This window comes from Seriola lalandi, unplaced genomic scaffold (genome assembly GCF_002814215.2).
Source record: "Seriola lalandi dorsalis isolate HSWRI2012SDOR001 ecotype SW California unplaced genomic scaffold, Sedor1 jcf7180002054784, whole genome shotgun sequence".
Taxonomy (NCBI): domain Eukaryota; kingdom Metazoa; phylum Chordata; class Actinopteri; order Carangiformes; family Carangidae; genus Seriola; species Seriola lalandi.
Window position 1 is genome coordinate 1744325 of NW_019525337.1, and position 27275 is coordinate 1771599.

General features: G+C 40.5%; 1 protein-coding gene and 1 long non-coding RNA gene across 4 annotated transcripts in view; one reads left to right on the top strand and one right to left on the bottom strand.

Annotated features, from left to right (window-relative positions):
* ccdc102a (coiled-coil domain containing 102A) overlaps window positions 1-27087 on the top strand; it is a 101526-nt gene extending 74439 nt beyond the window's left edge. For all 3 annotated transcript variants that reach the window (XM_023425555.2, XM_023425556.2, XM_087179100.1), the window contains exons 8-10: window positions 18620-18790; window positions 20186-20289; window positions 23968-27087. In XM_023425555.2, coding sequence (XP_023281323.1) covers window positions 18620-18790; window positions 20186-20289; window positions 23968-24100 — 408 coding nt within the window. In that variant the 3' untranslated portion in view covers window positions 24101-27087. The remainder of the gene's footprint in view (window positions 1-18619; window positions 18791-20185; window positions 20290-23967) is intronic.
* Window positions 1-27275, bottom strand: part of LOC147817987 (uncharacterized) — a 273041-nt gene that overhangs the window by 191026 nt on the left and 54740 nt on the right. The gene's annotated exons all lie outside the window — the stretch shown is intronic.

Sequence of the window (27275 nt, forward strand, 5' to 3'; positions counted from 1 at the left end):
GTTCTTCTTTCTTGTGTATTTTTTATTTATGGTGCTTTTATGCATTTAACCTCTAAGATCTTTGTCTCTGTCTCTTTTCATTTTCATTTTCATTTAGTCTTTTATTGAGCTCATCTCCCAGAAGCCCCTCCCACGCATTGTTCTTGGGCAGCCCTGAACATAAAACCAATTCTGCTATTTTCTCTCTCTCTCTCTCTCTCTCTCTCTCTCTCTCTCCCTCTCCCACGCTCTCTCTGTGTGTATGTTTGTTTATTGAAGAGATAGATAGATAGCCTTTTATTTTGAAGGTTAATCCAAATCATGGCGATGGTGTTTCTGTGTTTCTATCAACGTGTGTGTCGGTGTCTGTGTGACTGTGTATGTCTGTGTGGCTGGGTTTGTAAACATCACAGAGATCAAAGAGTCTCTTAACGTGCTGGTTTGAACACCTGTGTCTAGCTGAAAGACACAGAGCTGACTCAGATCTGGGAACCATGAGCGAATCATGGCCAGCACAAGATCTTTGTGCACTGCATATCTGGCTCTGGTATTTCTAGAGCATGAAATGTGGACACAGGAGTGAGTTACAGAAAAATGTCACATATGCATTTCTCAGGAAATCAGCTCCAGAATTTGTATTGTAGTCAATGGGAAAGGTGGAGGGTATTCCCATCGCTTTGAGGCTCATGTTCAAATTCTGTAAGTCTCTGTGCTAAGATACACATTCTATGACACAGGAAAAATTTGTCTTACTATTGAAGAAGCCATGATGTGTGAAGACTGAAATATGTGGCCGTGAGGATGAGTTAAAAAGAATATTTTCAGAGGCGTTTTACAGCTTCTCCCACTCTAGCTTTGAACATTGAGTGCAATACACACCCATTATAAAGTCTGAAAAGGTCTAAAAATGACACAAAACATAAACTGCGATTTTGTGTAAACCATAATAGTAGTCAAAATATCAATTTAACCCAAAGGAGTCTTAAGTCTACTATTTAACTATTTAACGTTTCAACCATTTTTCTACGTTGAAGTATGACGCAGCAGTAAGGCTCCAAAGTAGGTTGTTTTGAAGAGCATTCTTGAAGCATTCATTCTCTATGGGAAATTTTTCACCTTTCATCGACATTTACTGAATGAGATTGCTGAAGCAATGCTGAAGTAGCTGAAACGATAGCTGAAGATTAAAATCAGAATTTGTAAGCTGGAGTTTGAATATCCTGAAATAGTTGAAAAAGGCCTGAATAATAGATGTAAGGTGTAACAAACAGCACAAAATTGCACAAAATATACAAATTGTAAAAAACAGAAAAACATGTTAGTTGAAAACTAATTGTCCCACATTGGTTGAAAATAAACCTAACAAAAAAGAAATGTAAAATCAAAATTTATAATGTCACACTTGAATGAGATTTCTGACACAATGCTAAATAGTTGGGAAAGCAGACCATATTAGCTAAAGTACAGTGCTTTGACAAATTAGTTGCCAAAATGTTAAACTTGAGGAGCTGAAGTCCATTAGCTGCAAAAGCTAACTGAAACATGTTGTTAAAACTGTTGAGAGCCAAATTATTTAGTGCTAAAGGTGTAAGTAAGAATAAAATGCCTTTAAAAATTTGAAGAAGTAATCATTTGTATTAGTAACAGAAAGATGAACTGCATCCTCAACAGTAGAAACTTTAATTTAATATATCAATGAGCTGAATAATCGCTTAATATCTGGAACTGTTGTGAACAGTTTAAAATTTGGATAACATCTGTAGCTGTATGTATGCTCAAGTAGTTGAATTTCAAAGACTCTCAATTCACTTACATTGTAAAATATTGCGGAAAAAGCTTATTATTTCAATTAAATTAATTATTATATTATAATTATTATTAATATTATCAAAAAGTTGAAAGAAAGGATACATCTCGTGAAGAAGCTGAATGTTTTGATCGCTGAGTGGTTTATGTAGCACAAAGCAAGCAAGAGTAGTTAACAAACGAAGGAAAGTAAAAGGAGGATCAGGAGTATATATGTATCAATATGTTTGCTGCCATATTTCCTGTTGCTCTGTCCAGTCTGAACTGTTATCTCCCTCTATGAGTAATAACTTGTAAACAACTGTCATGCTGTAAACAGCTGTTATGTGTGTTTATATCTATCTGTCTGTCTGTCTACTTGTTTACCTTTCTGTGTTTGTCTTCTTGTTTATCTGTTTGTGTGCCTCTCTGCTTGTCAGTATTTATGTATGTTTCTGTGTCAGTTAGAATGACAAACTGAAATTAATTGCCGAATGCTTTCTGTCTGTCTGGCTGCCCACTTGTTTTTCTATCTTATAAGGGAGCACCTGGAAGACACTGGTTAAAGGCAATCCGCCAATCAGAATGAGCTCTAAAAGTAATCCACCAATTTGAATAAATGTAATGTGGAGTCAGTTAGGTTGCAAACTGAAATTAACAGCCAAATGTTTCCTGAATGAAACTGTGTCTATCTGCCTATCTATCTGGCTGTCTGTCTGTCTGTCTGTCTATCAGTCTACCTTTCTATATGTCCGTTTGTGTGTGTTTTTGTGTGTGTGTGTGTGTGTGTGTGTGTGTGTGTGTGTGTGTGTGTGTGTGTGTGTGTATATATGTGTGTATATCTCTGGTTTGTGTGTATATCTCCAGTGTGTGTGTATGTGTGTGTGTGTTAATAAATGAAAAACTGTATAAGATATCAAAAAGTTGAATGATAGTTAAATAGCTGAAAGTCTTCAAGTTTTCAAGGATTTGAACATGGTCTCCATACATTTGAATAGCAAAAAAGCAATGCTGACTGAAGATTAAAAGAAGAAAATGTGAGCTGGAGGTTAAATGGCATGAAATCGTTGAAAAAGACCTGAATTGTTGATGAAAAGTTAAACAAACAGCATGAAACTCTACAAAAATGTACAAAATGTAGAAAAAACATAAAAACATCTAAATTTGAAGCTAAATGCCCTAAAATGGCTGAAAAAAGCCTAAGAAAGAAGAAATATACAAGCATACCTTGTCACACCTGAAGGAGATTACTGACACAATGTTAAAATAGTTGAAAAAGCAACTCATATTAACTGATGAACAGTGCTTTGAAAAGTTAGATGCCAAAATATTACACTGGAGGAGCTGAACTCCATTACCTGCAAAAGCTGAGAACTGAAAGATGTTGTTGCCATGTTGTCTCCATTTATGAGTACTAACTTGTAAACAGCTTTCTGTCTGTATGTGTGTTTGTGTGTGTGTGTGTGTGTGTGTGTGTGTCTGTTTGTTAATGTGTGTCTGTGTGTGTTTCTGTAGTTTGTGTGTTTGTGTGTGTGTCTGTATCTGTTTGTGTGCGTGTCTCTGTTTGTGTGTGTTTGTGTGCCTTTCTATCTGTCTGTGTGCCTCTCTGCTTGTCTGTATTTATGTGTGTTTCTGTGTCAGTTAGAATGACAAACTGCAATTAGCTGCCAAATGCTTACTGATTACAACTGGACTGAAACATTTTTCCAGTGAAAACAGCTTAGAGGTTTGTTAATCATTTTCTGTATTTAGTATTGGAGCAGTATATAGCAGGATTTTGATAGAAATGTCAGTTAAGTGGTTGATTGGTCTGACACCACAGATATCAGAGGAGTCTCTAATCAATTAATTTGACCTTGTATTCCCTCCCTGCACTCAGAGGTTGCCATGGTGACAATGCTGTCTGTCTGTCTGGCTGCCTACCTTTCTTTATCTCTAAAAAATGTAGCACCTGGAAAACACTGGTTAAAGGTAATCCACCAATCAGAATGAGCTCCAAAAGTAGTCCACCAATTAGAATATATGTAATGTGGAGTCAGTTAGATTTTAAACTGAAATTAACAGCCAAATGTTTCCTGAATGAAACTATGTCTATCTGCCTGTCTGTTTGTCTACCTGTGTACCTTTCTATGTGTCCATTTGTGTGTGTTTGTAAGAGACAGAGTCTGGCTGTTGAAGACTGAGCACATACAAATCTGTGGGAGAAACAGGTCAGCAACCTCTCAAACTCCTGCCATTTAATACAAAACAGTACATAATATCAGCAAAATTATCACATGGTCAGCACCACAAGACTTTCCTGAACACCTCTATGTGGTTCTGGTGTTTCTGGACCCAAAAATATGGAAATAGGAGCGAGTTACAAAAAAGGGTCAGTTCTGGTTTTCTCCTGAAATCGTTTCCTGAATTTGTATTGCAGTCTATGGGACAGTTGGAGGGTACTCCCATCAGTTTGAGGCTGACAGTTTAAATTAATTTAGTCTCTGTGCCAAGGTAGTCACTTTATATGAAACAAGACAAATTTGTCTACTAATGAGGAAGAAATGATGTGTCAAGACTGAAATATAGTTGCAATCCAAATTATTCAACCCCCACTGCAAATTAGGTTTATTGGCAAAATGTACAAACTAGCAGCTTTTTGCAATAAACAAATCAAACAAGAACAATTTAAGCAGCACAACACAACTAATATTACAAGTGGTTTCTCCAAATTCAACACAAAATGCCACTTTTAATCACTACTGCAGTCTCAAAATTATTCAACCCCTTCATGACAAGCATTTTTAGTACTTAGTAGAGCACCCTTTTGCTGTTATGACCTGCTGCAAATGTGATGCATAGCCAGACACCAGCTTCTGGCAGCGTTCCTGAGGAATCTTAGCCCATTTTTCATGGGCAAAAAGGCCTTCAGTTCACTAATGTTCTTGGGTTTGCGTGCTGAAACCGCCTTTTGCAAATCCCACCAGAGATTTTCAATGGGGTTCAAGTCAGGTGCCTGTGATGGCCACTCTAGTATCTTCCAGGACTTCTTCTGAAACCAAGCCTTGGTGGACTTTGAGGTATGCTTGAGATCATTGTCTTGCTGCAGGACTTTTGTAGTCAGTCGAGGGTTTTTGACCACCTGCCTCCTCAGGACTCTTGTGGCAGCTGTTGATAGCTTCCTCTTTCTGCCACATCCAGGTAGTGTAGCCACTGTTCCTTTAACTTTAAACTTGTGAACTATGCTTTCAACTGTATCTCTAGGAACATATAGTGCCTTTGCTGTCTTTTTGTATCCATTTCCTTGTTTGTGCAAGGCAATGATCTCTTCTCTGAACGTTTTGGACAATTCTCTTGACTTAGCCATATTTCTAACATGCAATGAAACATCACTGTCAACAGTCCAGGTGTATGAGGTGTTCTGTCTAAAGCACACCTGATGCAACTAATGAAGCCCTTGATCGGTTGCATCAGGTGTGCTTGAGACCACACCTGATTTGCAAATGTGTGCTCTTATGAGGAATTCTATTCAGGGGGTTGAATATTTTTGAGACTGCAGGAGTCATTGGAAGTAGGATTTAGTGTTGAATTTGGATAAAGTCCTTGTAATATTAGTTTTATTTAACTATTTAAACTGTTCTTATGTAATTTGTTTATTGCAAACACCTGAACATTTTTAAATTTTGCCAATAAACCTAAAATGCAATCGGGGTTGAATAATTTTGATTGCAACTGTATGTGGCCTTAAGGATGAGTTACACAGATTTTCTTTTAGACAAATTTTTAGAGCTTCTCCCACTCTAGCGATGACGTCATCCACTCTAGCCCTGAACAGTCCGTGTTCACACCCATTATCGACTCAGAAATGTTCTGAAAAAAGCGTGAAACTAAAACTGTGATCATTTAAAAACTTTACAAGATATCAAAAAATTGAACACGAGTCTAATAGCTGAACGTGTTGTGAACATTTTAATGTTTGAATGAAGTCTGTAGCTGAAAGTATGCTGAGGTAGTTGATGCTCAAAGAGGCTGAAGCTTTCAAGGACTTGAAGTCTGAGGTCTCTCCATCAGGAAGAACTCCTGGTTTTAAAGTTTACCAGATATGGAGTTAAACATCCCATACCGGCTGAGCTGAAGAAGCCATACCGTGGATGCAGAGCCAGGGCTAAGCTAAAAGCTAGGAGATGGAGATATAAGCCTTTTCTACCATCGATCCTCATGGGAAATCTCAACTCCCTGGCTAACAAGTATGATGAACTGGAGGCACTTGGGAAGAACCAGCGAGCATATCGTGAGTGTAGTATCATGTGTTTCACGGAGACCTGGTTAAACGACAACACCTGACCGTTTTGTGGATTTACCCGGCTTCACTGCAGTATGAGCGAAAGGAGAGGCCGGAGCAAGTGGAAAGAATAAAGGTGGAGGACTGGTTCTGCTAGTGAAGAACAGATGTGCAACCCCAGTCAAATCACAGTGAAGGAGAAGATCTGCTGTCGGGATATTGAACTGTTGGCAGTTGGTCTTAGACCGTACTATGTACAGAGGGAGTTCTCACACATTGTTGCCTTTGTTGTTTAGATTCAACCACGAGCAGAGCCTGCAGTCGCGTGTGATGTTATTCACGAGACTGTTGTGAGAGTACAGACCCAGCACCCTGATGCATTCATTGCAATATCGGGGGATTTTAACCATGTCACTCTCACGTCTCACCTGACTGGCTTCACTCAGGATGTTGAATGACCCACAAGGGAAAATAAGACACTGGATCTGTTGTATGCAAATGTCAAAGAGGGCTACACTGCTTCAGCTCTACCACCACTTGGCAGATCAGATCATAATCTGTTTTTTCTTCAGCTTTCTTACAAGCTTCGTGTACTGAGGCAGGCTGCAACCACCTGTCATTCAGGAACTGAGTGCACAGATTGGAATGTACTGTTGGAGTCACAGGAAATGAGATGAAGAGGAGATTAAAGCAGGCGAAGGAGGACTACAAAAAGAAAGTAGAGAGGAAGTTGCAGAACAACAACACCAGAGAGGTGTGGTAGAGGATGAGGACCATCACTGGCTTTAAAGAGAAGAACAGCCAGGCTCCTCCACAACCTGACACTGCAGCTGCAACTCCCTCCACACTGGGGTCAAGTCTGCTGTCCTTTACAACAGGGTAGGTGAGGGCAGAGCTCAAGAGGCTGCGTCCTGGAAAGGCAACAGGCCTGGATGGTCTGTATCCAAGGCTGTTAAAGGACTGTGCAGCCCAGCTGGCTGAGCCTCTCCAGAGGATCTTTAACTTACGCCTTCAAGCGGGAGGGTCCCGGTCCTGTGGAAAACATCATGACTTGTTCCGGTACCTAAAGTAGGACGACTGGCTGAGAAAAAAGACTACAGACCTGTGGCCCTCACATCACACATCATGAAGACCAGGAGGAGCTGCTGCTTCTCCACCTTCTGAAGCCACAGGTTGAACATGCACTAGAACACCTACAGTTCGCCTACAAAAAAATTATTGGAGTGGATGATGTCATCCTTTACATTATCCACCGGGCCATTCTTACTTGGATGACCCAGGTAGTTACATGAGGATTACATCCTTTGATTTCTGAAGTGCATTTAACACCATCCAACCCCCCATCCTTAAAGACAAGCTGGAAGGGATGGGGGTGGATCCCTGTTTCACGTCCTGGCTTGTGGACTACCTGACTAGGTACATCTACAGTACGTCAGGCTGGGTAACTGTGTCTCAGGGACAGTGATGAGCAGCACTGGGGCTCCACAGGGGACTGCTCTGGCTCCATTCATGTTCACCCTGTATACAGCAGACTTTAAATACAACTCTGAGTCCTGCTACATCCAGAAATACTCGGATGACACAACTATTGTGGTGCGTATCAAGAATGGGCAGGAATACAGGGATCTGACGATGGCCTTCAGTGAGTGGAACGACAAGAACTGCCTCCCTCTGAACACCTCCCAGACCAAGGAAATGGTCATGGACTTTGCGAGGTCTAGGCCCACCCTTCACCCAGTCAAAATTCGAGGTAAAGACATTGAGGTGGTGCACACTTATAAATACCTAGGTGTGCACCTGGACAGTAAACTGGACTGGTCCCTGAACACAGATGCCATCTACCGGAAGGGGCAGAGCCGGTTCTTTTTCCTTAGGAGGCTCAGGTCCTTTGATTTTTTATCAGTCAGTGGTGGCCAGTGTACTTTTTTATGCTGCAGTCTGCTGGGGCAGCAGCATGTCGGACATGACCACAAAGAGACTAGACAAGCTGGTAAAAAAGGCTGGGTCTGTGCTTGGCAGGAGTCTGGACTCACTCAGGACTGTTGTGAAGAGATGCAGGCAATGTAAGATGGAGGCCATCTTGGACAATACCAACCACCCTCTCCACAACATTCTGGCAGGACGGAAAAGCAGCTACAGGTGAAGCAAATGTTTCATCTCATTGCGCTGCAGAACAGAGAGGTTCAGGAGATCCTTTGTTCCCACTGCCATCAGGCTATACAACACCTCAGCCAAAGGAAGTGGACTAATCTAATTATTGTTGTTTATTTATTATGAATTGTTATTATTATTACTATTACTATTATTATTATTATCAACAATGAGCTATCTATCTATCTATCTATCTATCTATCTATCTATCTATCTATCTATCTATCTATCTATCTATCTATCTATCATTTTAATGGCAAAAAAATTGCAGAAAAAGCTTAATATTTTGAAAATTATAAATAGTAGAAAAAAGTTCTATATATCCGATAATCTACAGAACAAGCTGAACGTTTTGATTGTGGAGTGGTTTTTGCACGAAAAAGTATGTAGGAGTAGTTGGAGACCGTAAAAAGGCGGAAGAAGTAAGAATAAAAGAAGATGTTTTGAAGAACAATAGTACCACAGTAACTAGACAATGCAATTTCCCAAGATTGCGGTGGGATTGCTGCTTCTGCCCAAGTTGAAGCTAAACTGCCTTGCTGACTGCTGAGAAAAATCTGAAACTGAGCTTCATTGTTAAATGCCTGCAACTAACATTAAAACGGAGTTGCCACTAACTCTGTCTGTGTTAGTCTTGAGTAATGGCTACCAATCACTTCATTTGGGAGTCCCCATGGTCATTTGTGCAAAATTTGAAGGGATTGTCTTGAGGAGATGTGGAGATATTGCGCTCATGAGACCAAAATCATGATTTGTGAGGCGACTGTGACCTTGAGCTTTGACCACCAAAATCTAATCAGTCTAATTGAACAATTGTGCCAAATTTGATGAAGTTCCATCAACGTGTTTCTGAGATGTCGTGTCCACCAGAATGGGACGTTTTTCCTTCTGGATGGACGGACATCCTGAAACCAATATGCCCTCTGGCTCTGGCTGTCGCCAATTTGTCTAATTAGCTGATCTGAATCACCTCTGTCTGTCCATCTGCACTCAGAGGTTGCCATGGTGATCCTAAGTGCTCAATTCCTACTGAGTGAGACCTGGTCTCAGCTGAGACACACCTTTCAACCTCTGGCTTGCCAATCAAAGACTATCAAATCCTATCAGCTAAAACCATGTGTTTTCTGAGAAAGGAGACTCTACTCAATGCAGTGATATATAAAATACCTGTCTTTGGAGTCAAAAGTAGCTCCAAAGTAATCTACCAATTACACTATATGTAATGTGGAGTCAGTTTAGATTAGATTAGATTAGATTAACTTTATTAATCCCACAACTGGGAAATTCATTTACCACAGCAGAAAAATAAACATCTATAGAATAAACATCTATGGAAATATACATCAAAAATACACCAAATATACACTAATAAATACAATGGACACAATACACACGATATGTACATGAAAAAGTGCAAGTTTGCACATGGTCAGGAAGAGCAGGCGTTGTGGAGTATGATAGCTGCTGGAATGAAGGACCTGCGGAACCTCTCCTTCTTACAGTGAGGATGTAAAAGTCTGCTGCTGAAGAAGCTACTCAGAGACCCTACAGTGTCATGCAGAGGGTGAGAGTTATTGTTCATGATGGATGTCAGCTTAGCTAACATCCTCCTGTCACCTACTTCCTCAATGGAGTCCAGGGGGCAGCCCAGGACAGAGCTTGCTTTCCGGATCAGTTTGTTGAGCCTCTGCCTATCCCTGTCAGTGCTGCCCCCTCTCCAGCAGACCACAGCGAAGTAGATGGCTGAGGCCACCACAGAGTCGTAGAAGGTCCTGAGGAGAGCCCCACACATGCTAAAGGACCTCAGTCTCCTCAGCAGGTGAAGGCGACTCTGACCCTTCTTGTAGAGAGCGTGGGTGTTGGTGGACCAGTCCAGTTTGTTGTTTAGGTGAACCCCCAGAAACTTGTAGTTCTCCACCACCTCGATGTCCAGTCCCTAGATGTTCACTGGTGTGAAGTGGGATGTCTTCCGCCTGGGGTTCACAATCATCTCCTTTGTTTTGCTGGCATTAAGCTGAAGCTGGTTGATCTTGCACCACCTGACAAAGTCCCTGATGACTGTCCTGTATTCCAGTTCATTTCCCTCTGAAACACACCCAACAATGGCTGTGTCGTCAGAGAACTTCTGGACGTGGCAGTGTGTGGTGTTGTGTGTGAAGTCCGAGGTGTACAGGGTGAAGAGAAAAGGGGAGAGCACCGTACCCTGGGGGGGAACCTGTACTGCAGAGCACCACATCAGACACACTGTGACGAAGCCTCACGTACTGTGGTCTGTTGGTGAGGTAGTCTATCATCCATGCAGCCAGGTAATGGTCCACTTTCCAACCTCACTCTGAGCAGTGGCGGCAGGATCGTGTTGAAAGCACTAGAAAAGTCAAAAAAACATGACCCTCACAGTGCTCCCACTGTCCTCCAGGTGTAGCAGTGATCTATGCAGTAGGTAGATCACTGCATTGTCCACCCCAACACTAGGCCGGTAAGCAAACTGCAGGGGGTCCAGCTGTGTGCTCACCAGTGGTCTCAGGTGACTGAGGATGATCCTCTCCAAAGTCTTCATCTGGTGAGAGGTCAAGACAACAGGCCTGAAATGGTTAGGCTCCTTGGGGCGCTGGGTTTTAGGTACTGGGACCACACAGGAGGTCTTCCACAGGGCCGGTACTTTCCCCAGGCTCAGGCTCAGATTAAACAAGTGCATGAGCACACCACAGAGCTGATCTGCACAGTCCTTCAGTAATCTGGGGCTGATGCCATCCGGGCCTGGGGCCTTCCTTGTCTTGATCTTCTTAAGTTGACACTTCACCTGATCAACTGTTATGGAGAAGGGGGTGGAAGATGACTGAGGTGAGGGTGAGAGGGGGCAGTTGTACTGGTGGGGAGGGGAGGGCTGGAGGTGAATGGGAGTTGAAAGTAGGAACATGACAAACTGAAATTAACTGCCGAAGTTTTCCTGAATTAAATAGAAATGTCAGTAAAGTGGTTGATAATCACCACAGATATCAGAGGAGTCTTTAATCAAGTCATTTGATCCACCTGTGTAGCCCATTTCCTGCACTCAGAGGTTGCTGTGGTGATTTTAACTGCTTTGGTTTGACTGAGTGGGACAGAGATTCAGTTGAAATATACCTCTCGAACTGAGGCGTTTCAGTGAAATATCGTAACTGTTATCACATGAATGTTTAGATTTTCTGAGAGAGGAGACATTGCTGATTACAGTCATATAAAATGCTTGTCTGTGGTGCCAAAAATGTGGCCTATGCAACGGTTTAAAAAATGCCTCTCTTCCTGTTTCCTCCTGATTTTCTACTCTCATTTTACATTAGAGTGAATGGGGCAGTTAGATGGTAACCCACCACTTTGAAAGGGCACAATTCAAATTCTATGAGTCTCTGTGCTTTGTTAGTCACATTGTCTGAAAGCCGACAAGTTTGTCCAGTTGGTGGGAAATAATGAGCCTAGAGTTAAATTTGTGGCCTTTAGGAAGAGTTTAAGAGGATTTTAATCCCTTCTCCCACTCTAGCGGTGATGTCACCCACCCTAGCCCTGAACATTCCATGCAATACACACCCATTATAAACTCAAAAATGACCAGAAAAAAAGAAATAAAACTAAAACTGCGATAAATGAAATACTGTACAAGCTATCAAAAAGTTTAATTCAATTTAAATAGCTTGGGTCTTGGGACCCGTTTAAAGATTAAATGAAGTCTGTAGCTAAAAGTATGGCAAAGTAGTTGAGTTTCAAAGAGGAGAAAGGTTTCAAGGATTTGAACAAATTTCTCCATGGACTCCCATTGTAAAAAATCTGACAAAACGATTAATATTTTATTTATTATTATTTAATTTTTATATAAAATAATTAGACATATCACTGAGAAAAGTAATGCGTGGAATGTCTCGTTCAAGACAAAATGCAGGACTAGTAGTGGGCCAAAAAATGGGTTGGAAGGATAATAATAATAATAAATGGAATGTTCGTTTTTGACCTGACAACAACATATACTGGGATTGTTTCATTCAGCAATCCCACCAATAAAGAGAACAAAAAAAATGCATTTTCTACTGAAAATGCGTGTGAATACTGAAAGCTGAATGAGATTGCTGAAGCAAAGCTGAAAATGCTGAAACAACTGCTGAAGCAATGCTAAAGTAGCTCAAGCAATGGCTGAAGATTAAAAGCAGAAAATGTAAACTGGAGGTTGAATGGTATGAAATGGTGGAAAAACGTCTAAGTTTTCATTGGAAACTGTAACAAACAGCACAAAACTCTAGAAAATATATAAAATGCGAAAAACAGAAAAACATGTTAGTTGAAAGCTCAATGGCCTAAACGGGATGAAAAAAAACCTAAGAAGGAAGAAATGTACAAGCAAAACTTTTAATGTCACACCTGAAAGAAATTTCTGACAGTGCTTTGAAAAATTAGATGCCAAAATGTTAAACTGGAGGAGCTGAGGTCCATTAGCTGCAAAATCTGAGAACTGAAACGTTTTGTTGAAAAACTTGAAAGCCAAATTATTTACCACCATAGGTGGAAGTAGGAGTGGACAGCCTTAGAAATATGAAGAAGTAATCATTTGTAGAAGTAACAGAAAGATGAACTACATCCTAAATAGTCGAAACTTTAAGATATGAATAAGCTGAAAAATCGCTTCAAAGCTGGCAGTGTTGTGAACAGTTTAAAGTTTTGGACCTATAGCCTACAAGCTCGCACAGAGACCGGTGTGGTGTGTGTACTGGACAGCCGCCGGCAGCACAGTTGAGATTTATTAGGCTGTATTATAATTCTTTATTCATTATAAATGAGAGTGATTTTAGATGTTGCTTACTGTTTATAGCCTACAAGCCGACTATTTACAAAATCAAGGTCTAGTTTGTACTCACAAAATAAAGTTTGCAAAGTGGCTGCGTCATGAGTGGACATGCTGACAGATGTGCCAGCCGACAGTGACTTTCCGTATCACTAAACCATCAGCTTCCCCCTCGCTAAGGTTCTGAGAAGGTGACTCTTGTTCTCTCTCCGCATATGAAAATGTAGACTTAATGTTAAATGAAAACAATAAGTGAAAAAAAACAGAAGCACAAAAACCGCGAATAAATAGAAACATTGTAATGATTCCCAGGCCACAGCTGGCCACAGCTGGCCCCAGCGGTCCGAAGAATTAATGCTCAGAAATCTTTTGTTTTTTATTTTAATACCTTTTAGGCTTCAGAAAAACATCAAAAACATATATTTAGGAAAATTCACGGAGTGAGAGACCTGTAGTTTTTATTTAAACAAAGTTATTTACATAATAAAAACTCAAAGGGTTTGTCAGACCATCTTGGTGGTTCTAGTGTTAACTTACATTGTATAAATTGCAGAAAAAGCTTATTATTTCAAAACTGATGAATAGTATCAAAAAGGATACTTCTCCTGTAGAAGCTGAAAGTTTTGATAGTTGAACAGTTTATGTAGCACAAAGTATGCAGTAGTAGTTAACAACCGAAAGAAAGTAAAAGCAGGATGTCGAGTATAACACCAGTGTAACTGTCATCTCCCTCTATGATTCTGGAGCTTATAGTAGGCTATTTTACACTTTTGAGCAATACAGAAAATGTGACCTGTTTTCGCTGATTCCTATGACCATATAGACTATGATGGAAAGCATCATGCCTGTTTGTGTGTGTGTGTGTGTGTGTGTGTGTGTGTGTGTAAGAGAGAGAGTGGCTGTTGAAGACACAGAGCTCATAACAAATATATTGTAGACAGGGGTCACAAACCTCTCAAACTCCTGCTATTTAATACAAAACGGTACATCAGCAAAATGACCAACCCTCCTGAATTTGTATTGAAGTCTATGGGAGAGTTTGAGGATGCTCGCAGGGTCAAATTTCAAATTCTCTCAGTATACTAAGGTTGACAATTTCTATGAAACAGGGCAAATTTTTTTACTAATGAGGAAGAAATTATTTGTTAAGACCGAAATATGTGGCTGTGAGGACGAGTTAAACAAAATCTTTTCAGAGGACTTCTAGAGCTTCTCCTACTCTGGCGATGCTATCATCCACTTTAGCCTCAAAAATTCCATGCAATACACACCGATTATAAACTCAAAAATGATCAGAAAAAAGCTTGAAACTAAAACTGTGGTAATTCAAAAATTTGAATACAAGCTTAATAGCTGAAAGGCTTGTCTACAGTTTAAAGGTTGAATGAGGTCTGTAGCTGAAAGTATCCTGACATAGTTAAAGTTTAAAGAAGCAGGGCGTCGTGTGGCGTAGTGGTCTAAGCAGGCGCCCCATGTGTAGAGGCTACAGTCCTCGCTGCAGCCCCAGTTCAAGTCCCGCATTGCACGGCCTTTACTGCATGTCATTCCCCCTCTCTGCCTCCCCATTTCCTGTCTCTCTACTGTCCTGTGAAATAAAGGCATAAAAAGCCCCAAAAAATATACTTAAAAAGATTAAAGAAGCTGAAGATTTAAAGGATTTGAACATGGTCTCTATTCATTTGAAAGGCAAACAAAATTCATAAGATTAATATTTCAAAAATTATAAATAATATCAAATAGTTGAATACATCCAATAATCTACAGAAAAAGCTGAACGTTTTGATAGTTAAACGGTTTGAAGGAGTAGTTAGAGACTGTAAAAAAACGGATGTATAAGAATAATATTAATAAAGATTTGAATAACAAACAAACATTATTTTTGACCTGACAACAACATATAGTGGTAGTTATTATTGGTGGGATTGCTTCATTCAGCATCCCACCAATAATAATAAAATATAAAGATTTGAAGAACAATAGTGTGAATGCCTCAGCATTCCCACTAATAACTATGCAGAATAATAATATATGCCTTAAATGATATTGCATTTTAGGCACATAATTAGTCCACTTCCTTTGGCTGAGGTGTTCATCCTGATGGCAGTGGGAACAAAGGATCCCCTGAACCTCTCTGTGCTGCAGCGCAGTGCTACAGCGGTAGCTGCTTCTCTGTCCTGCCAGAATATTGTGGTGAGAGTGGTTGGTATTGTTTAAAATGGCCACCATCTTACATTGTATGTGTCTCTCCACAACAGGAGAGAGGACTGTTGTCCTGAGTCCAGACTCCTGCCAAGCACAGACCCAGCCTTTTTGACTAACTTCACTGTCTAAATTAATCCTAAATTCAGTGTGGCAGAGGGGGAGGGGAGAGTTACACTGATTCTTTGTGTGTTCACACTAATGCGAAGTAGCTGTACTCATATACGTTATTTCCACATATCACATGTGTGTAAGTGTTTGTGTGTGTCTAGTGGAGCAGATGTAGTGGCAGACTTCAGGGTCTCTCTAGTCAAGGGGAAACATTTAACGGGCTGTGTGGCGTAACTAACAGACACAGACAGACAGACACACACACACACACACACACACACACACACACACACACACACACACACACACACACACACACATTCACATCTCCAGAGGTATAGACAGACACACTCATACCTATAGATCACTCTGGAATCCCTCATGTTCAATAGCTTCTCCCCCTCCTCCCATTCGTCTTCTTCTCCTCCCCCTCCTCTGCCCTTTCAGACATTCATTACATAGTCTTCAAATGATGAAGCTGGAGGGAATATGGAGGTTTGTGGCCTGTTTGTCTGCTCTGAGGTGAACAGTGGAGACCTCAGAGCTTCTGTTTTACTGATAACAGACAGGGGACACAGTCGGGTCTCTGTGTCTGTGTCTGTCTGTGTCTGTTCCTGTCTTTGTCTCTCTGTCTGTTTCTTTGTCAGTGTCTGTGTCTGTCTGTCTGTCTGTCTGTGTCTCTCTGTCAGTGTCTGTCTGTGTCTATATCTGTGTGTGTCTGTGTGTGTCTGGCTCTTTGTCTCTATCTGTCAACAGCTCAAAGCCAGAACCAGCACCCACAGGTCCCCACACACCGGTGTCCCTCCTGAAACCATAGAGCACAGCTGGAGCATGCGTTGGAAAATTACAGTTATCCTTAACCTCCAATGACCCTCCCCACAGCAGGAATTACACCCTCAGGTCACCCCATAAATGCAGGCTAACCAAACAGACCAGTCTTAGAAATCTTTGGACCTCCACAGGACCGCCATCCATCAGCCATCATATTGATTTTTCCACCCCCTACTGAGCACATCTCTGGAAAACCTTTACATGTCAGCAGATACATTACTTACATAAGTAGCAGTGTGTTGGGGAATGTTAAACTGCTCTAACACAGCCAGCTCACAAAGACAGAATGATCAACTTTAGCAGCTGAGCACCAATGGTGAAAATGGGAGGACAAATCACGGACAAACTCCATATTTGTTCGCTTATCACCCTTCACCCAATGCCTCAGGGACCAACTCATATGCTTTAAACACAGCTGACTTCACCGTCCCATAATCCAAATTCTCCTCAGCACATATAGTTGTATAAGCCTCCTGGTCCCAGCGAGGACCCACTGACGCAGGATGTACGCCTCTCTGCATCCGGCCAATTTTTTTGCATCGTCTACACGATCAAAGAGAGTGAAAAAAGTATTGGGACCTCTCTCAACAGAATGGACCTGCCCAGAGAAATTTGCCCTCTTGGATTAACCTCAGTTTGGACACTCTAATCTCATTCTGGCTCATTGGCAGCCGCAAACAAAGATGAGACAAAACCACTTTCCTAAAATCCTCTTCATGATTTATCTCTACCATGATAATTGTCAGCTATTTGCACTAGCTGCTACTTTTTTACAAACATTTACATTTATGACTCAGTTGATTAATGACTGATGGGTGTGGCTTAATACAGCACTGTGTACAGCACATCTTTTCAATTTCTACATATTTCACCTTCCAAAGTATAAAAATTCAAAAAAGTCATGTGTCCTTTTTCAGCACATCCACAGATGTAACGATGTTTGTCTCACTGTAACATATGTCCAATTCAGAAGTCTGTGACTTTATAGTTTTCAAAATATGCAAAATCGATCAAAGTCTATCTCCATAAATCTTCATTTAAATTCTACCAAAACTGACAGACATCCTTTGGATAGTAGATATCACATGTTTCAAACACTGCTGAGATCTGTCAAACGATGAGTCCACAGTCAGTGTCTGACTGTATTTACTACTGTATGCACATAATTTTCTATTTCACCAAACGTTTGATCAAACTTCAAATATAGAACACCAGACTCATCCTCTCATACGCAATTAATCTTTCTCCCTTCACTGCTAAACAGTTCGCCAAAACAATGACATGTTCGTGAACTTATGATTTTGTCTGGATTTGTGTGCTCCCTCTCATGTGTAGTCAGTCTTTGCTCTCATGGTTCACTTTTATCTTCCTGTGAAATACACCTTCCCATAGCTGATCTGAAGTCAGATCTGTGGAGGAGACCAGTCACCTAAAACTACAGCCTGATGAAGAGATGCTACAAAAAAATTGAAATGGGTTGGAACACAGCATGATGTTTCCATTGAGAGGCTGCTACACTCGCGTGGCCGTGGTCAGGACGTCTTGGCTGTAGTTACTGGTTTTGCAGGTAGATTGTGGCAGGGATGTTTTAAGAAGGAAAAACTGGCTTTGCTATGGTGAATTTTTCATCTTTCTTTCTCATTCACAGCCTTTTCATTGGCTGTATGAAACATTTCAACCAGGATGGACTGTCTTTTAAGGTGTATATAGACAGAAACAAGACTTTTTTTCACCATCTATCATTTGTGGAGCATTAGACTATTTTTATAGGCCCCAGACAGCCAGTGTACTAACTGTACAGACTGTTGCTCCAACAGATCATCAAGAAAGATGTCTTTACTGGATATCTATTGCCCCTCTAAAGAGGAAGAGGTTAACTCCATGGTTCAACTCCCATTATTCCTACAGCTCTCAGTAGTAACGCCCTCATGAGCTTCTTTAATAGTAAAAGTCAAGTCAAGTATCTTTATTGTCATTGCATAAAACACCCAAATTATGTGTGGAGCTTCCCCCTGAGTCATGTAGTGCAGAATATAAGGGAAAATAGAATAAAACAGTTACTGGGAATAAAATAAATACTAGACAGAAGGAATGTGGTCAGGGGAGGGAGGGGGGTTTGTTTAGCAGCCTGGAGGAAAAGCTCCAGGCCCCCCAACCCCCGAACAGAAACTGTTTGTGCCAGTTCATTTCAAAAAAGCAATGGCAGATGAGAAAACTCCAACTCAGTCTTGTAGCATTCAGTTGACCAGTGGTGGAACTATGATCAGTCAGTCAGTCAGTCAGTCAGGGACATTTTCAATTATAGCTGCAACTAATGATTATTTTTAAATTCATTTACATAACTGAATATTTTATCTTTTAGTACATTGTTTTTCAATTCTTGCTTCAGAAATGACTTAAATGATGAACTGATTAATCAGCTGCTATTTTTTAGTAGCAAATGAGATGCGAATATGGAAGTGTAAATCCTCTCTGTCTGTCCACTGTGTCCTCAGGAGCTCGCCGACCTTCGCCACATTCACGCTAAGCTGAAGAAGCAGTTCCAGGAGAAGACGGCGGAGCTCGCCCACGCCAACCGGAGAGTGGAGAGTCACGAGGCTGAAGTCAAGAAGCTACGGCTGAGGGTGGAGGAGCTGAAAAAAGAGTTGGGACAAGCCGAGGATGAGGTAGGAACATGGCTGCATATGTGTTTTTGGACTTATAGTAAAAAATGCATCATAGTCAGAGATGCTGTTGTCACAACTCTGTGAACATTCTGACACACCATTGTTTGTTGTAGAGATTCAGAAAATATAATTCAACATATAAAAAAATAAAACCGAACATTGGTTCACTCAGCCTGGAATGCCTAAACACTTGTTTATAAACTTCAGCATTTAAAAGAAAATAATATCAAAGTAGAAATAGCTGTCAGCATAAAAATAAATAGGTTGTTGTCATACAAGCACAAGATTTTATTGTTGTTTGTACAGACTTTCTACAGACTGTTCCACAGTCTGACTGGCATTCTGGAGCTCTAGGAGGATTCCTGCTGGGCTGCCACAGTGATTGGCCAGTCAATGAATCTATAAAGTTTTCACCTGGCCCTCTCTGTGTGTCTGTCAATCATTCATTGAGACGTGGGATAAACTCCTGGTGCCTGTCATATACTCTGCATGCCATTTAATTAAATATATTCACCAATGTAATGATGCTATTTTAATTTTTTTTTTTAGCATTTTTGCCTTTTTTATTGTAATAGCACAGTAAGAGAGAGACATGAAAGTCAGGGAGAGAGAGAGGGGAGGACATGCAGCAAAAGGCTGCGAGTTGGACTCCAACCCATGGCCGCTGCGATTAGGACTATGCCTATGTGGTATACTCTCTACCAGGTGAGTCATGGAGGTGCCCCACAATGATGCTATTTCGTTGGCACAATGGTGGTGTGACAGCCACTGGTTGTTACAGGCAGTCACCCAGTCGCCTTGGCTTTCCAGCTGCTTGGGAACTGCTGGAAAGAGGAGGAGCACCTCCAGTTCACTAAGCCTCGCCTGCATTTTGGCAAATAAACTTTCATTACATTATTATATTACATTACATTATTGCTAAAGGAGGCAGAGGAATAACTAAACATATGACACACTGAGCAGAGACAGCAGGAGAGGGGGAGCGAGAGAGAGAAGTCATTGGTAACTGCTAAAGAAACTAGCAGATCTGAATAACATGTAAACAACAGAAACACCTGCAACTGGAAATGAGAGAATACTCTTACGCACAACAATAAAAGCATTGTGTAAAACATGCAATGCAATAATCTTAACATGACAGACATGAGTAACTGAAAACGAGGTTTCGTACTAACCGCTCTGACCAACTCTACATATCAAACAGAGGGAGTTAGACATAAAGACCTGATCACTCACTCAGTCATGCACATTCATGGATGTAGTTCTTGCCTGTGGCCTGTCAATGCTGTGTCTTGCAAATCTCAAATATAAGTGTGCGTGTGTGTGTGTGTGTGTGTGTGTGTGTGTGTGTGTGTGTGTGTGTGTGTGTGTGTGTGTGTGTGTTTGCATGTCTAGTTGGATGAGTCTCATAACCAGAGCAGGAAGCTGCAGCGATCTCTGGATGAGCAGGTGGAGCAGACTGAGAACCTGCAGGTACAATTGGAACACTTACAATCAAGGTAAGACACATACACACACACACACACACACACACACACACACACACACACACACACACACACACACACACACACACAAAGAAGCTCTCTTGAATTCATACATGGTGATGTAAACCTGCATGAACACACAAACTGGTGCCAGTCCAGGACTTTGAACAGAAGAGATCTCAGGTGGATGTTCTGAAGAGCTTCTCAGCGGCAGCAGAGAAGATACGTGTCTGTTTAGGAAGTGTTCTATTCACTTATTTCACATTTTGTTGAGGTTGCAGTTGCATCTCAAAGATGACCAAGAGAAGTGTCATAATAATGTGTCTGAATGATTTTGTCAATAATGACATTTCAGTTTTTCCTTTTTCGTAAATTTCCCCCCAAAAAACGTTTTCACTTTGTCACTATGGGATATTATTGAGTGTAGACTGAGTAGGGAAAAAATGAACTTAAATGATTTTAGCTTGAGGCTGAAACATCACATATCTGAGTACTCTCTGAATGCACTGTACATTCTGACAGGATGTCAGTGACTACTATAGAACAATCACATTTGATGTCATTTCCTGTATTACACCCCTGCTGGACATAGTAGGATGGAGGCTAAAGCAAACTTGGCAACTGGTGTTAAAATGCATTTGCGTCATTTCAGTTATGCCCTCACTGTGATTGGATCTCAGAAAGCAGTATTCAAATGAACTTGCAAGACTTGCTAGCTAACATTACTGCTGCTACCTGTAGCTTTAGATGGATTGATTGGAAGTTTAGGTGACCTCTCAACCTGTTGGTCAGATTCTTTTCTTCAGAATTCTTCTCAGCCAGACTATATCTGGAGGTGTGGTCCAGATATGGTGTGGCTGATGTATTCTATGTGCATTTACCCCTGCATTAGCATGGGCTTTTATCAGATACAGGTAACATTTTAATACCAGGTGTAAATTAAGTATTGAAGTTATTTTGGTGGCCCTACCGGTTCACAGCTAAAATACTTGTATATTTAAATGCAGTTTGAACCAGTCTAAGATTTCACAAGTCAAACACACAACACAAAACCTTCTACACTAACGTATCCTGTTATTAAGATCCAAGGACACTGGAATATCTCATAAAGAAGTTTATACCAAAGTATAATCTCTGTACTCAGTTTGTGTGTGTGTGTGTGTGTGTGTGTGTTTGTGTGTGTGTGTGTGTGTGTGTGTGTGTGTGTGTGTGTGTGTATTGTTTGACACTTAGTTTCACTCTCACACTCTATCAGCTTTGCACAGTCCTCTGCCCCTTGCTCTCTGCCTCTCCTTATGCATTCTCTCCATTTTCTCCACATCGCTGCTCTTGCGCCTGGCAGCCAATCGCCAAGCTCCCAGTCACAGGTCACCATAGTAACAGAGAGCTCTGTCGTTGCTCGGCTCTGTGGGGGAGTGACAGGCGTGTCGGCATGGCAACAACTCCAGAGACTGACACAAATCTGTGTGTGTTCTTGTAGAGGGTATAGATTTAGCTTTTCTTTAATTCTGGATTTTTTTTCCAGACTGTGTGTGTGTGTGTGTGTGTGTGTGTGTGTGTGTGTGTGTGTGTGTGTGTGTATGTGTGTGTGTGTCGAGGGGGGCCTGGTTTTAAGTTTTAGGGCTCAGGTTAGAACTAGGTTTAGGTTTAAGTTGGGACTTCTCTGCCATGATTTGACCATTTCTATATCTCACTATAGAACTCCCCAACCTAAAGGAAGTGTTATGCTAAATTGCTTGAGTACAACACAAGGCTCACACTAGCTTTTCTTAGGGCTTTTGACTACATCACATAGTCTTCTTCAGCAAAGTTTGAAGGTAAGCTGGCTAACTCAGTTAAAAGGTTTGTTAGCTTGGTTGCTAACTGGAAGTTCACACAGTTTATTCAAGAGATGTATTTGTAACATCAACTGTCTGATAACTGTATAAAAGTAATGCATTTAATTTATGTATTTATTTATGTATATTGTATACTGTATATTGTATATTATAGACTATTATATACTTAAACCATGGTCTTGGTCTCTTATGTGAACAGTCTGCATTTTTGTATCTTCCAAGAAGCCAGATGTCCAGCAACCATATCTAAAACAATATTAAATAAATACATAAATAATAATACATAAATAAATAAATACAGCTATGAAACAAATCCTGAAATAAATAAATTAGGTTATAAATGTAGAAATATATAAATACATGTACATAAACATACAAGTGAGTCAATAAATAAATAAATATAAATGAATAAATAAAGGAATAAAATTACATTATTATTTATGATGACAGTAGCACAGAAGCTTTCAATGAGCTTGATCAATGTGTGATTCAGTTCTGTTGTGTTGCTGTTGCTTTGGTCTGAATCTTTGAGATAACCACACCTCCTCATTTGAATATAACAGATGGAAAAAATAAAAGTCCCCTGAAATATAAAAATTTAATTTCTAAAATAAAAAAACTATTTATTTATGTCATACCTGTATTTATTTATTTATTTATTTAAATTTGATTTAGATGGCATTCCATAGCAATTGTCTATGTGTGCAGAGGTGAGACAGTGTGATACATGATTTTCCCTGTGAGATGGTTAAGTTCATGTTAAGTTCAATCAGTTTTTGGTCAGCTTGACACCTTTCTTCACGCACTGCTTTAGAGCTGAGGGGTGTAATCATGGATGTGTGTTCAGACAGTGAGGAATCAAAGAGGTGGATTTAAATTCACTTCACCTGAAGCCGTGGTGCCTCAAACCATCCGAGTACCCTAACATTTAGTCAGATAAGTTTCATAATAGACCTGGCTTCACTCAATAGTCAATTTAAATCAGTTGGACGTGAACACAGCTCAGAGTGAAATGAGATTTCACTTGTTGAAATCAGCTCTTCTCTGGTGTTTTCACTTTTCCTTATAAATTGTCAGTGGTTTCAGCTGTAGTCAGGTAGTATACTTGACTGATGCTGAACAGGATCCAGTACTGATCTGTGCATGTCTTGATTGTATCTGCACCAGTCAATTCCCCTCATTGATGAGATACTCAGGACAGAATCTGTTACACAATGAATCTGAGTTTCCAGCAGATGTTTGCAACTGGTAAAATTCATGAATACAAGTGTTGTCAAAACTGCTGACTGACTTGATCCAGATACTTTAGTTATATTTTAAAGCTGCTTTTTGTTGCTCAATTTGGTGCATGTGAAATATACAAAATATTAGTGGTCCCCAGAGGAGGAGTTCTGATGACTGTGATGATCCCCTGACTTTTTATATGGTCTACAGCAGGTGAACATTTTCACTTCAAGTGAGATATCTTCACATTTATCAGATGATCCCATAACTTTTCATCCATCACCATCAACAGGGCAGACATACCTATAATACTAATGTCATTCCCACCAGCCTCAGCTGTTCTTTATCTGTAGTGCTGATTAACAGACATTAGCATGCTAACACGCGAAACTAGGATGGTGACCACAGTGAACATGCCAGCTAAATATCAGCATGCTAGCGTTATCATTTGGTGCAACTTAGCACAAAGCACCACTGTGCCAGTGTACCTGTCCTCACAGCTTCTGACATGGCATTCATTACAACACCAAGTGGGTACCTCCATAAACTTTCTCTTGCTGTTTGTGTGTGTGTAACTGTGTATCACACTAACATACATTTATACCCCCACCCGCCCTCTCTCTCCCAGACTGCGACGACAGCAGCAGAGTCCGGGTCTGTTTGGGAAGATGCGGTCGACCCGGTTCAGTCCTGAAAATCCAGATGGTCCAACCAGCGACATGGATGAGGAGGAGGAGGAACTGCAGCTCCAGATCCCATGACACACACACACACACACACACACACACACACACACACACACACACACACACACACAAGCAGCCTCTGAGCACTTGTAAACATTGTTTTTTGATATAGGAGGTGATAGAAGGTGAATGTTTTTACTCCGGAGGAAAAACATTGTTTTGTTTTGTCTTCTGTTCAACCAACACCAATCCAATCCAAACCAATCTAAAATTTTGGGATGAATTGTAACTAATTAATGACCATGTTAATGATCAATAATCAGTGTATCGTTAAAAAAACAAAAAAAAAAACAAAGAAAGCTTCATCAAATAAAAGCTTATGTATTATTTTCAGGTGACAAAGTTTTGAACCAGCAACAATATAATGAGCACACACCTTCACATAGAACACACACAGACATTCCCATGCTCTCACACATAGATAGACATAGATATTTGCATATTCAGACACACAAAAAATAGGACGACGTTGACGTTAACAATGAACAAACTTCCGCCAAACCACAGGAACAGAGGCTGACACACATCATCCTATCAGTGTACTCAGTCATTCTTACCTCATATACATCACAAACATCATAGCTTTCTGGTCTGAACTGTGCTACTGTATTCACAGAAGGCTCCGCCCCTCAGCTCCATCACTAGTATTAATACTTGAAACATGACTGACAGCTGTGAGGAAAGGGACTGTTATGTCCCTCTCAGCTCCAAAGTGTTTTTATCACTTTAGCAACTAATGTGACTAAAACAGTCGGCCACGTTTTAACCAGTATTTGTAATTTGTAATGTGAGTATTTTCCTCTTGAATACCGAAGATTCAAAGTCCTTTTCTGATGCAATTAAAGTTCACTTCCATCACTGGGAGCACACTTAACAGCAACCAGCCTCATTACACCACAATGTGTGTGGAACAGGAATTTTCTGTAACTCACCCATCACACTCCGCTTCACTTTGCTCCATAGTAGAGCTGAATAATTAATCAAAATATTATTGAAATCTCAATATGGCCAAGAACAAAATCCAAATCACAGCAGCTGCAATTGGTCTGCAATTTGTCTAAAATGTATCACAACAGACCATGAATCTGGTGCTACAGAGACGCCAATATTCTCCACATGTAAGGAACATGTTTGTTTGGTACAAGACCCAACAAAAATTACATCATCATTGAAATCATGACTCATCTCAATATCTGTCAAAATAATTGCCATATGATTTTTTTCATGTCAGCCCTTCTCCATAGCAAGTATGGTTAATGTCGCATCATGGGTAGTTAGGGGTGTGTTCAGATGGCAAATGGACAGAGATAAACTTTATGCAGAACTACAGTTCTAACTGAGACCCAAACTCACCAAATTTCAGACTTGAACCCAACTCAAGACTGAGGCTGTATTTGTGTTATATGCTTTATAGGCTTTCACATAAAAAGTAACTAATCTGACAATAATAAACCAACACACAACATGGCATGGCACCAAACAGACAGACCGGAGACAAATTAAAGACCAAACAACATGAAGTGTCTCAGTCAGGTGTTGATCCTCCAGAACAGCTTCACTGCTCCAAGTCTCTGAACACAACTGGAGGATGAACCATTCTTCATAAACATATTTCCTCATGTTTTGATGATGATGGTGGTGAGCGCTGTCTAACAACAGCTGTCCAACATCTCACACAGTTCAACTGGACTGAGATCAGGTGACTGAAGGTCACAGCATATGATTTAAATCATCTTCATTAGGGATGCCACGATCCAATTTTTGTGCGATCAGTGGCTGATCAATCGGGCATCCCTAATTCTCATCCTCATCATACCCTCAATGACCCCTGTGACGTCTGTGGATGGAGACACTGTCATCCTGTTTCTACACTCATTCTTAGCTGTTTCCTTTAATGTGTCACTGTGTCTGTTTATAACTTCTACTAATGAATAAGTTGTAAAGTGATTAAATGTCGCACTCTTGTCTGAATATGACATCAGAATTCTGTCTACATTTGTGCTTCCTTCATGTACTGTAGTGTTTGAGGGAAATGTAAACTAGATAAAAAAGGCTTGTAACTCTTGAGTCTGATCACTTCATAATGTAGTGTGTTCCCAGCATGCCTGTGTCTCTGTCTGGTCCAGGTCTGAACAGGGACTGAACTAAAACCTGAATATTCATAAGCCAGAATCCAGCAATGTTGTGCTAAAAGAGGAAGAGATTTAAAGTTGAATGTCGTTCCTTGATGCATTGAAGGTTTAAATTGTATAGACATTATAGCTTGACTGGTGATCCAATACTGTTGAATTGGAAGCTTCCTTTTCTGCCTACCACAGGGTCAACAGGGTCTACATCCAGAACTAAACCACACAGACCAGTACTCCAAACAGCAGGGGCTGGAAATACATCCAAAGTTCAGTTGTTCTGTTCTGTTTGGATGTGTTATGTGCAGATATGATTTTATGCAGTGTTTATGCTGATATTCAGTATTTTACAGTATTGTAATTTTCACTCCCTCAGATCCAAAGTGTGTACTGTATGTCCAGTAATTCCCTCAGGGCTGTATTCAGTCAGGGGGAAGAACCTCTAAAGCAGCATTTAGACCCATAATGAGATAATGAAACTGTCACTAACGCCCAGGCCAGTAAAACTCTGCAGGTTTAATACTCCCAGGCTCCCTCAGGACGACCCATGTATTCAACAGGAGGGGGGGTTTGGATACGCTGTGTGTTGGACTGAAGAGTTCATTTGTTTGTGCAGAGCTGGGCCTGGTTAACTCTCCAGTCTAACAGTGGACAGATGTGAAAGCAATAGAACATCCTTAAATTCTCCACCTCCATCAGCAGACACTCTGCCTTGGCCTCCACCCTGACGCAGGAAGGGGACCAAGATATTTTTACTGATCAGAATTCTGAACTATTTATGTTGTTGTTGTTATGGTTTAGTTTTATAAATGAACTGTACCACAGTGGTTTTGTATTAGTGATATAAATGTCAACTGTACATATAAAGAAACATAAGTCCCTGTGTCTTTTTTCTCTTTACTGTGTATGTGCATGTATCATCTGTAGATCATTTTTCACAAAGTTTTTCTCCTGAAGAAAAACAATACATTCTCCTGAATGGACAGTGATTTTTCACAGACTCTTTGGAATATGATCCCATGATAATGTTCATAGATTAAACAAATTACAATACAATATTTTTC